General features: G+C 37.6%; 1 protein-coding gene across 1 annotated transcript; it reads left to right on the top strand.

Moving 5' to 3' along the window:
• The first annotated feature begins 244 nt into the window (after window positions 1-244).
• Window positions 245-10,851, top strand: LOC144442987 (glutamate receptor 4-like). The gene is made up of 11 exons (XM_078132361.1): window positions 245-320; window positions 1,190-1,345; window positions 2,698-2,946; window positions 3,884-4,062; window positions 5,012-5,032; window positions 5,817-6,092; window positions 6,397-6,504; window positions 6,920-7,021; window positions 7,498-7,713; window positions 8,078-9,172; window positions 9,702-10,851. The coding sequence occupies exons 1-11, from the start codon at window positions 245-247 to the stop codon at window positions 9,777-9,779; spliced, it is 2,556 nt and encodes an 851-aa protein (XP_077988487.1). The 3' UTR covers window positions 9,780-10,851.
• Window positions 10,852-12,889: the final 2,038 nt, after the last annotated feature.

Here is a 12,889-nt window from a genome sequence, read left to right as displayed (position 1 = left end):
TATGTGTGTGTTAACTTGCTTTCTCACCACAAATTTACTCCACTGCCTACATCACCAATTCAGAGACAGGCTTTAGAAAGGTATCGCCCTATAGTGGATATCTGCTAATCCACTTACAGGCCGTTGTATCGTCACAAGTCTGTAGGAACTGAACTACATTTTGTTGTACAATATCTTCCTTTTCATCTGCACGTACGTGTATCTAGGCGATAGTCCGTGCCCGGCGGATTTTGATCGTTAAAAGATGGAACGGGTTTCGTTTGCTGTGTTGTGGATGATAGTACATTTGTACCTTGCACATGGAGAAATTGTTAACATAGGTAAGTTGATAATGTCTGCATTTATTTCTTCAGTTACTCAAGTTTAGTTGCATTGAGGTATACGTACATATAAGCTGTTCGCCAAAGACACTGCCTACAAAGTACGTGCTCAGATTAACAAACTTCAACTTCAGACGCCAGCCTTTGCATGCTTACAGTGTTGAGTTCGACAGTGTACACAATGTTGAACAAAACACCAATACAACGATGCAAGTTGAGCAAATACACAGCACTTCTTATCAACAATGACTTATGCCTACTTATGACCACTGATACGAGAATAGCTCGTATCACATCTTGAAACGAAAGTGAAGAGTGTTTTTCTTTTCTTGCGAGAGATTTTTGTACTTAATGGGTGTGGATGTTAATAATTAGCATATGAGGTCGATGTATGGTGGGTGAGGTCGGGATTCGCTCCCGTTAGTTTACCATTTTCCCAAACGTTTAACCCCAGGGAGAGTTGGGCTACTGAACACCGCGATAGTGATAAATGATTTCTATATAAACTACGTGACTGTCCCAATGTAACAGAACTCACTTTTTTTTCTATGTATCTATTATATATTAATTTGAGTAAATTCTATTGTGATTTATTCTGAGACAAAATGAGATCTTGGTGTTTTTTGCTGTATGTGTATCTATTCATAGTAATTTTTTTATTAAGTGTATTACATATTTATCTTTTCCGGACGGACGGACTAACACATAGACAGACAGACAAACGGACGGCCACTGAAACAGACAGACATACATTGAAGACTAAATAATCCAAAAGCCATTGGCCGACGAAAAAAGCTAGAGGATAAAATGTATGCCCAAAGAAAAAAGAAAGTAAATGCTCCACGAACTTTGAAATTTATATTTTGCAGGCATTTTGTCCAGCTCTATTAGTGGAAGCAATACACCAGTTGGCACTGCTTTGGAATATGTGAACAATCTACCCTTTATGTCATCCAGCAATCATGAAATGAAACTGATCACAAAACAAGTAACAGAGGGCCGCTTGTTACCAGCCTTGGGAGAGGGTAAGTATGACACACCATGTATACCTACTCTAAAAATTGCTTAGATGCGTCGACATCTCCGTGCTACTCTACTGTGCGGTCCTCTCTGATTAATAGTTGCGCCAAGAATATGTGAAGAGACGTGTAGACACCATTTCTCATCAATCTGATTAACTGGCGGACCAATTTTTAGCCAAGCAGACGGCGTGGGTCGTCCGTATTGTCTACTCGTATTTACTGCCACAGTGGCAGTCTTTTGTTCGTGTGATGCTTTCCCACGCTTACCATGCGTAACACTCGACATGAAGATTGCAAAGGATGCCTTGATCGGGGGGGGGGAGGGGGGGGATTGGGGTAGCTTTTAACAAATTGGTTCTCGAGGAAGGCCTTATTTTAGTCATTTTATCTTGTCTCATTGTATCATCTAACTTTTGCAGTATTTTGAAATCACTGTTCTTCCAAATCCCACTTCTGCCACATCCCACCACTGTACCGATATATCAGAGGTCACATTTTATGCAACATACTGGGTTTCACCCCTCCCCCACCTGTAACTGCTGGCGGTCCCTAACATCAACCCTGCATGGCATTAAAAAAATATATGATTTTCTCTTAGATAATGCTGGGAGAAATGATCTGCACTACTCAAATCTAAGTAGCCGTAACTCATGCTCTCTTGTCTTGAAGTCAAAGATCAGTAATACGGGGTCATGTCACATTGACTTGGAAGTCTGTTTCATGCACTATATATTCTTTTTATGTATCAGCGCTGACAGTGGTCCCCAAATAAGTGGATCGGCTGTATTGTGTCCAAAGTCAGACCACTTTTCTTCAATCAAATAGTTTGACGTCAAAACAATCAAGTACGTGATTGTACATGCACTTCGCCGAGATACAGTGTATTTGTTCTTGTCATCTTTGAATTATGGGGCTTTCAAGCTCTTGGTGTAGTAATGGACGGTACTTTGCTATACTATTGAATATTTGAATGAACGAACAAAAACATGCCATACCAATTTAAATTGACCCTCATTCGAATTCGTGAATAGAATTGCCAGTGGCCGCAAATAATTTAATCTGTGTTTGTGTACTAATTCGTTGTCAGTCTGTCTGTCTGTCTGTCTGTCTGTCTGTCTGTCTGTCTGTCTGTCTGTCTGTCTGTCTGTCTGTCTGTCTGTCTGTCTGTCTGTCTGTGACACTCGTTCATCCATCCATCCATCCATCCATCCATCCATCCATCCATCCATCCATCGATCCATCGATCCATCGATCCATCCATCCATCCATCCATCCATCCATCCATCCATCCATCCATCCATCCATCTATTCATCCATCCATCCATCCGTCTCTGACACAATTAATATCTTTTCAGTTTGTCAAATGGTCTCCGATTCCAGGGTGGTAAATGTGATATCTACAGATGTATGTGGGGATTGTGAGGATTTCGCCGACTTTGCTAGTGGTGTCGTATCGCCAGTCACCAATCTTGATATGTACACAGGCAAATCTGGTGCTGCTTTCCAATTGTTCCCTTCACCTTCTGATCTTGGCAAATTGTATCAAGACACTCTTAAGGAATTAAAGTGGACGAATTTTGCTGTGATTTACGACACTGCTGCAGGTAGGTATGGAACGGAAAAGGATTTTGATTGTATCCAATTCCCTGGTCAAAAACGAGTACTCTTTTTTTTTCTAGACTACAAGAATACACCGCTGGGGGCGTCCTTATATTTCTGGAAAGGGATAATGATAAGAGCGCCCACAACGATTGCTTCTTCAGTCTAGATTTCAATTGCTGAGCAAATTTCACAAAGTAATAGAAATTGTATACAGATAAAATAAAGGTTTCACATAAAACGACTGCATCAAAAATACAGTAACCCCTACGACAGTAGTAGCTACATTACATTTACTACATCTTCCGTCTGTTGATTTTGTGTTATACGTTATATTTATAGTTTCGTCAATGTCAAGTTGTTAATTTTGTTTTTAAGGAGTAAATGTTTCATAAATCTATATGGAAAATTAATTTTGATATCACCAACTCAAGTATAAAATAAACTATGGGTTAATTAGGTGTGTATGTATATATGTATGTATGTATGTATGTATGTATGTATGTATGTATGTATGTATGTATGTATGTATGTATGTATGTATGTATGTATGTATGTACGTATGTATGTACGTACGTATGTATGTATGTATGTATGTATGTATGTATGTATGTATGTATGTATGTATGTATGTATGTATGTATGCATGCGTGTGTGTGTGTGTGTATGTGTGTATGTGTGTATGTGTGTATGTATGTATGTATGTATGTATGTATGTATGTATGTATGTATGTATGTGTGTGTATGTATTTATGTATTTATTATTTATTTATGTATGTATGCATGTATGGAGGGGGAGGGGGGCGTGCGTGCACATGTATATGACAGAAAGAAGAGTCGACTGTGAAATGGGAGAGATGTTTACTCTTGGTGTTGACAGTGACAGTGACAGTGACAGTGACATAACATAGCAATAGCAATTACTTGCATTACTGTTTTCAGCGCATGCCGTGGTTGAGTACCTGGTAAATGTCCAATTGTTAAATAAATGGAATATTCAAGTCTATCGAGTATCTGATTTTAATGCTGAAGAAATTTTAGGAGCCGTAAAATCCAGAGAAATACATAATGTGCTGGTTTTTACTGAATCCGATGACAAAGCTCTGGATATACTTACACAGGTAATGTATTCTACATTATTTCAGTTTATTATGTGTAACTTCATGGCCGTAGCTTTGTCCAAAATGGAATATATAGTATATTATCCAAAATTACGCGACGGTGTCACATGCTATTTACTAATATCAACAGACGAAGAAGAACAACGACGACCACGACGACGATGACTAACAACAACAACAACAACAACAACAACAACAACAACAACAACAACAACAACAACAAGAGCTACAAAATGGGTTTTGGGATATGGTGTTGTTCCTCAAGTTTATTTATTTATGTTTTGAACATTCTACTTTTGGCCATCTGTTTGGGTTTTGCGATGACATATTTAGTAAAACTCATTCCAAACGTGACCTTTCCCGGCCACTCAGTTACCCATTCCAGCGACATACATACATACATACATACATACATACATACATACATACATACATACATACATACATACATATATATATACATATATTTACGCTCTGCCACTGCGGTATAGAGCACTGTCTTATAGCAGATTGATACTCACCGAGTTATATATATATATATATATATATATATATATATATATATATATATATATATATATATATATATATATATATATATATATAGGTTTTGAAAATACATACATACATATATAAACTTGAGGAACATAAACTTGAGGAACAACACCATATCCCAATACCCGTATTGAGCACTTTTATGTGGTTTTATCTACATCCAGTCAATTATATATATATATATATATATATATATATATTTAAAAAGAATGATTTTTTAGCATATGATATCGATTTACTGAGTCACATGAACACATTCTAAAAGTGTTTTGATGAAGCTATTTAAAAAAAAATTAATGATTGTGTTATAAATGCGTTATTATTTTTGTTAATTTTCATTTTTGGTAATTTTAATTTTTAATGATTTTTCAGGCTGATGGCCAAGATTTGACAGAAATGGATTATTGGTAACCTGGTAAGTTTTATCAAAGTTAAATTCGTCTTTTTCACTTCAACCACGGATACGCAGTTTTCTTTTGTTAACGATGATAAGGTTTGGTTTATCAAAGCAAGCAGGCAGTAGGATGTAGCAATCAGGAAACTGACGGCATTGTGAAAACTTTTTCAAACTGTGTGATTTTTTATCGAAAATTCAGTTTTCGGTGTGCAATATTTTCAAATATGCTCACTTAGTTATTTTCTTTCAAAATTTATTATAAATCAAAAGATTGTGATTTCTAGATCTAGAGTTACATGATTGCTAAAGATAAGGCAAAATATGCATTTTAAAAATGTCATTAATAATTTTAAGTATCCACAAATGTTTACAAAAGTACATTTTTCGACGAAATGATACGAATCTTCTTCAACACTATGTGTCAACATCTATAATTGCAAAATCTTGATAATTTTTTTCAAAATCCTTTTGGAGGTCATCATGTATATAGCCGTGTCTCTGTCTGTGTGTCTCTGTCTCTATATCTCTGTCTGACTCTGTGTCTGTTTGTCTCTGTGTCTATCTGTCTATCTATCTATTTATCTGTCTGTCTGTCTGTCTGTCTGTCTGTCTGTCTGTCTGTCTGTCTGTCTGTCCATCCATCCGTCCGTCCGTCCGTCCGTCCGTCCGTCCGTCCGTCCGTCTGTCTGTCTGTCTGTCTGTCTGTCTGTCTGTCTGTCTGTCACACACAGGTAGACCAATGATTATTATAAACGCTAAAATGAACATCCACTAATACAGACTATCACTTCTATCAACACAGGGTTTACAGTTGCCCCTTACAATCACTAACAAGATCACATCCCACGGTGCCTATCTAGTCACATTCAGCATGGCAAGAGCTACTAACCTTCCACCAAATTCCGAAGACTGGACTTTTAAGGAAAACCTTGCCTACGACGCTATCCTGGCCACTAGCTTTGCCCTCAAGGCGTATTTGGATGATGGAAATTCTCTACCTGGCAACACCGCCATATCACCATGCCAACCAATCGGTCAAATTGTACAGGATGCAGATTTGGCGGAATACATGGGGAAGGTAAGGAGAAATATGCCTTTTATACACATAGAATAATTCAAAGTGATTCAAATGTTATTTAAATATTAGACGAACTCCTATCATCTTCAAAAAAAAAACTATACTTAATACCTTTGTTTCAAAATATAGACCGTCTATCTGTGTTGATCAACATTGTAAGGAGTTATAAAGAAGTGGCTAATTCATTCACACTTTCTTCAAACGTACGGTTTACTCCTCACGATAAACTCCAGAGGGCGTATATTGCTAAAATCTTAACATCCCTGAATGTTACATCTCCTCTAATTATTTTCTGCATATTTAGGTCAACTTTGATGGACTAACAGGCATCGTATCATTTGATGATAATAAACAGAGGAGTGGCTACACCATCAACGTGCATATTGGTCAACATGTATCAACAAACGCAGTGGTAAGTTGGTTGCACAGCATGATACGCGGAGTCATCTGCTGAGGTTTACATTGAGAGAGAGAGAGAGAGAGAGAGAGAGAGAGAGAGAGAGAGAGAGAGAGAGAGAGAGAGAGAGAGAGAGAGAGAGAGAGAGAGAGAGAGAGAGAGAGAGAGAGAGACGAAGGGGGAGGGGGAAGCGTCTGTCAGTCAGATTTACAGAAAGACAGAGATACACAGAGTCATGTATTAATATTGTCCGAGTGTATTTTTGTTTATCATTTATTATATTAAATTAAATGAAAATAAATCAAACACGTTTCCTTTGTTTTAAATGCCGTTCATAAACCTAACTTACTCCTACTATCATTACAATTTCACTGTATTCTTGTCTTCAAGTTACTTACTACCATCTCAATTATATTCTATATGTTGACAGACGGGTGCATGGTCCCCTAAATCTGGATTCAAAATGCAAGAATCAAGCTCACCGGCATACCGTTATGGCACCAATGACACATTGGTTATTACAACAATAACTGTAAGTATATCAATTCATGCAGGAAAACAGCAAGGTCTTGATACGTTGTCGCCCCCAATGGTAGTTCAACGGAGGTTATAAAATAGGCCGCTCATTTGTTCGTTTCTTTTTTAGCAAAAAATACGGACAGTGTCAGAAGAAAACACTATAAGACAAGGACAAATCGGTTACATTTTAGTTGGATCCGTGGTTACCCGTTTCATCCGACAGTGATGTTGATTTGTGCTGACAGTGAGATAAAATGTAGATACAGACACTGATAACGCGCAGGCTTATTAAATGTTTCTTTTTCATAATTTATAACAAACTTTAAGAAGTCTTGATCGAGATGTAAAAAAAAAATCGTACTATCATTTAAACTCCATAGTCATTCAGCTTAAATTTAGTGGTAGTAATACCAACATTTCATATCTCCTTTGTAGCGAGTGTAAAGCTGTAACTCACATCGATGTTTTTCTCTTTTCCCGTTCCACCAGTCTCTTAATTTCCTGGAGTACAACGAAACATCCGAAAATGGTGAAACTCTAAACGGTAATGATAGATTCACTGGTTACATCCCCGACATGGTGGAAATGTTGAGTGAACGGATGCATTTAAAATACGAGTTACGACTAGTTGCTGATGACAAGTATGGCACTCAAGACCCCGTGACTGGTGAATGGACTGGAATGATTGGTGAACTTATTAATCAGGTATTGACATCTGTTTTGAATTTGTTTTGTTCATCATACACGATCCTCCCATGCACTGCTTTGTGTTTTGAAAACAAGGAAAACAGTTTCTTTTGTAATAGTCCTCCCCATTTTACTGTTCTCAAAACTAAACTATTAACAGGAACAAACCCATCCATCCATCCATCCATCCATCCTTCCAACCAGCCATTCATCCATCCATCCATCCATCCATCCATCCATCCATTCATTCATCCATCCATCCATCCATCCATCAATCCATCCATCTCACTATCCGTAAACCCATCCATCCATCCATCCATCCATCCAAGTAGTGAAACATTGTTATAAATTGACTATTTCATTTCTAATTATATCTATACAGAAAGCAGACTTGGCTGCAGCTCCACTCAGTGTAACAGCTAAACGAGAAACGGTAGTCGATTTCACCAAGCCATATTGGGATGGAAACATTAATATTTTGGTGAAGAAACCCGCACCTCGTCCATCATACAATTTGTTTTCTTTCTTCAAACCGTTAACAGCAAGTGTCTGGATAATGATAATAGTGGCGTTGATTTGCGTATCCCTTGTGGTGTTCGGAATCAATCGATTTGATCCTTATGAACTTCGTGCATTGGCTGACAGAGGTGAGGTCCATGGCAGTGACCTTGAAGGCAACTATTTCACTAGGTACCTTAACTGCCTCTGGTTTCTACTGTCCACTTTTATGTTACAGAGCTTCGATCGATCTCCACGTTCAATGGCAGCACGGTGTATGTCTACATTCTGGTTTGCCTTCGTTATCATCACCCTCATCACCTACTTGACGTCCTTGGGGTCGTTCATGACAAATGCACCTGGGTCTGTATCCAACCGCCCAATCAAATCATTGGCAGACTTAGCGGATCAAAGGGATGTTGTTTTTGGTTTAGTGGAAGGTGGTTCAACCATGCAATTCTTCAAAGAGTCCAAAAACGCTCTTTATCAAAAGGTATGGCAAAACATCGTAGACAATACAGAAAGGGGTATCAAACCAATGGTCAATAGTGTTAAGGACGGCATTCAGCGCGCACGTGATGGCGGTAATTACGCCTTTATCTCTGAGTCAGCGGTTTCCGATTACGTTCTGAGTAGACCACCTTGCGATATGATGTCTGTAAGAGAGAATATAATGTCTCCAAGTTACGCTCTTGCCACTGGTTCCGGATCTCCACTACGAGAACAAATCAACATAGCCATGATGCAGATGGAAATGGACGGACAGTTCAACGAACTGTATGACAAATACTTCTCTGGCCCCTGCACTAACAAGAAAGGTCGTCGCCGGGAGAAGGAAGGCATGGACATGGATATGGCAATTGGATTGGAGAACATGGGTGGTATATTCCTATTGCTGCTTATTGGTATCATAGTCAGTATCATCATAGCTGTAGTGGAGTACTTCTATGCAAAGAAGTGTAGAGGCAGAAAAGGAAAGGTGTGATACCCAATTGTGCATACTTCTTTGTTGCTTATTATTACCCGAACCCATAACCTCTGCCATTTCAATGTATTTAAACAACAAGAACCACATACATACATACATACATACATACATACATACATACATACATGTATACATACATACATACATACATACATACATACATATTACTTGTATACATTCTCATGATCCAAACACGAGAAACATGCACGCACACTTGCGAACACATCCACCCACCGACATACTGTCGTTACAAGGTGAAAGCCAGCACAACATAAGCTGTATTTATGAAAGTAGTCTTGCACAATTACAGTCAAACTTCAGTTCTCCCCTCTTGAATATGCATGGAGAATGAAGAACACACTTACAAGAACCTCATCAGATTCATATATATATATGAGAGTATATTTATCTTTAAACCTTTCAAAGATAATTATTAAGATCTGCTTAGTACTTGATAAATTGTTCACAACATAGTGTTTGGTAAATAATCAATATTTTCTATTGTCTTAAATACTTCCAGTATAACGCTGAGGAGAAGGAAGATGCTGAAGAAAATATCCGAATGAACAGAGAGAAAGAGGGAGACGCAAATGCTTGACCAGTTGAGGTCAGCATATGGATATACCCATACTGGGTCGCGGTTTAGTAATTTGAGAGAAATACTTTGAGAATTTATAATAAGTGTAGATAATGTAAACACAGTCTTTAGAGTTTAGAGTATTTGTCACACATTATCGATTATAATTGAAGTCACTGCATTGAAATTGAAGAATTCATGGAAGACTGACCGTCTACGACAGCAGAATTTATCAATAGCTATCTTCCGCCATTCCATCAACTTGAGCACAGCAGACTGTAATATATGATAAGCTAATATGATGCTTCGATGTCACTTAAGCCGTACCTTGGGTCAGTATCGTCCGGGAACCATTTGAAGTTCTCCTTTTGAAATATGACGTTAGCGCGCTCCACACTGCTATCAACCACTCGGAGTATGAGTAAGACAGGGAAGAAAATACAATAACCATTAGTTTTTACGCTTGCGCCTCCACCACCCATACGAAAAGAACTCTCCAAAACATAGTGCATGTCTGCGAATTATATAGCTTTTAACTTGTAAAGACGATTATTATATTTAAATAATAATATTATAATATCATTTTCCTGAAAGATTGCTTCATTATATGCATGTCTTGTCATATTTGCTTATTTACTAATTTAGGAAAATAATTGTAGTTTCATGTATTTCCTGTTACAAATATTGTTATTCTTAGTAAAGGAGGGATGAATTTTTATTATAAAGTCAACGAAACAGCGTCAGTGCTAAATAGTAGTGTGTTTTATTACATCTCCACACTTCCTTCACACGACCCAGCACATTCATCTATAAGGAAATATACAGACTTTTAGCCGCATCTTTCTAGCAAATTTTGAATTCTGTGTCGGGATTAAATAAATTATCTGCGTCAACCAACCAATTTCAAGAACAAGAAGTCTCTTTAGCTTACAGTTGTAAACACCACTGCTTGAGACAGAAAATAACATGTCTTAGATGGATTCCAACGAATCACAGAAAATCATCAATATGAAACCAGATTTCATATACTCCCCCCCCCCTCCTCCCCCGGTCAGGGATATAAATTAATTGAAGATAAAGTGTCGTTATATGATTTCTCGACTTCAACATTAACAGTCAACTAAGTTCCATATTTGGATTTCACGTGACTGAATTATCATGAGTTGTGAGGGCTCATGATAAATTGGGTTTGATTGTACATAGCATATTTGCAAATAAACCCAAATCGATGTCAAAGATAGGTTGAGTAACATTTGTTCTTGACGCCCATGTATATATTTTAGCGTGCACAGTGAAATCAGTACAGCTTCTGGTAATAGCGTTAACAATACGTGCTGCAAGCCAAATGATTCATCTAATCAAATGTACATGAAACAGAGTTACAGTCAATTTCAAAATACCGTGCAGCTTCTCTGTTTGATAAATAAACCAATAAGGAACTGGACATGCTACTGTAAACATTAACACTTTAAGATAGCAAGATTGAATGAGTACATTTTCTAGTTACATTTTGTCTAAGTGAAATGAACTACATACACAGACATCAAATGAACACCACAAAGGACATTTTACGCGCCATTCATCGGGTGTTTGCTACTAAGAAAACTATTGGCGCCCGAATGTCTGCATGGAGTTGCAATACATGGTTTATTTCATTTAGACTAAATGTAGCAAACAAAATGCGATTTTGCTATTGAAGTTCAGTATATTAGTTTCTTGTTGGTTTCTGCGTGGTTGCCTGAAACAGAGTAGTGGCACGGTATTTGAAATCGACTGTAGAGTGCAATTTTGGGGAGTGTTCGAAATTGGTAATTAGGATAGAAGTGCACTCTCTGTGTTGGTCGACTCGACTCATTCAACACCCATTAGTGTGGTCGCACCAATCGATGTTTCCTTACAAAACGTGCAGTAATCCCCTAAATAAACCAATCAAATATATACTAGTTAGTAAAGATGTCATTTAACCCTGACAGGCATCCTAGATAATGGTTGCATAGTCAGTTTTAATGCCTCTTTTACGTTATTTTTCGAATGAACGAGGAATGTATTGTGATTTCCAGAAAAAAATACTTCACTTTTTTTTCCAGGTTTGCGAGAAACATTAAACCTTTCAACACAGAGTTAGGCTGTCGTTTTTAAAACTGCGCCATCTACGCCCTTATGACTTGGATGCTTTTGTTTTCAAACTCGCGCAATACATTACGTTTAAGTAACGAAAGAGGGCATTCGATTCCCCTGACCGGTCGACGCCCAAGATTGAATTGAAAGTTAAGATTGTGCGAATACGGAATGCATATCGGTCTTGACAAGCAATTCATTCATACTTAACATGCATAACGAAACGGAGGGAAACACGAAAGAGCTCAATGAAGCGATTTGTGATTCGTGCAAGGCTACTAGTACGAATTTTTATTCACTTTAGGATCTACTTTAAAGAGTAAAGCCAGTGTGACTGGCCTGCAGTGAAAATGTACATATAAGTCTTTTCGATATCTAGGGCACACATCAACCTATTAAAGCAGTCAATGAATACGCAAGTTGGCGATTAAATCGGTCCGACTTCACGTCTGATGTATTACATACGAAACGTACCTTACCCATCAAGTCCCTGGACAATTAATACTTGTAACATTTCGGGCAACACGAAGCAGTAAGAAATTAAATACGATTGTGAGCGTCCATGGAGAGTAACGTTCTGTCCGCTACAATGGATACAAATCGAAAAAGAAAGATAGTAAAAGTTTATGATTGCAGTGAATATTGATACGCGGTATATACATTTGTGACCAAATTAAAATAACTCGAGGGGATGGATTAATATAACAGGGAAAAGACGTACAAATGTACTGCTTTAGATACAATTTGCGCAAGTATCACAACATTATGAAGATATACGGAGAGTGATCAATTTTCACTTATTTTCCATAGACTAAATTTTAATGTAGCGTTGTATGACCTCTTTAGAATTCTACGTATTATACAGTGCTCTTTTATATAGTAAATGACATGTTTATTGAAGTTATCGTTCAAGACAGCTTTATACAGTTTCAAGTGTACCGCTATTTGATGATATCAATCAGTGTAACGGTTCTTGCACTTGAGCAGGTTCAACTAGGGAATAGAGGAAAATG

This window comes from Glandiceps talaboti, chromosome 12 (genome assembly GCF_964340395.1).
Source record: "Glandiceps talaboti chromosome 12, keGlaTala1.1, whole genome shotgun sequence".
Classification (NCBI taxonomy): Eukaryota; Metazoa; Hemichordata; class Enteropneusta; family Spengelidae; genus Glandiceps; species Glandiceps talaboti.
The sequence above is the reverse complement of the archived record's forward strand: the minus strand, read 5'-3'. Positions and strand labels throughout refer to the sequence as shown.

Excerpts from the sequence above, each read along its gene's own strand:
- LOC144442987 (XM_078132361.1), top strand. The coding sequence starts at position 245 with ATGGAACGGGTTTCGTTTGCTGTGTTGTGGATGATAGTACATTTGTAC. Across the intron at positions 4,063-5,011 it reads CTCTGGATATACTTACACAG|AAATGGATTATTGGTAACCT; the intron begins GTAATGTATTCT and ends AAGATTTGACAG. Across the intron at positions 7,022-7,497 it reads TGGTTATTACAACAATAACT|TCTCTTAATTTCCTGGAGTA; the intron begins GTAAGTATATCA and ends CCGTTCCACCAG.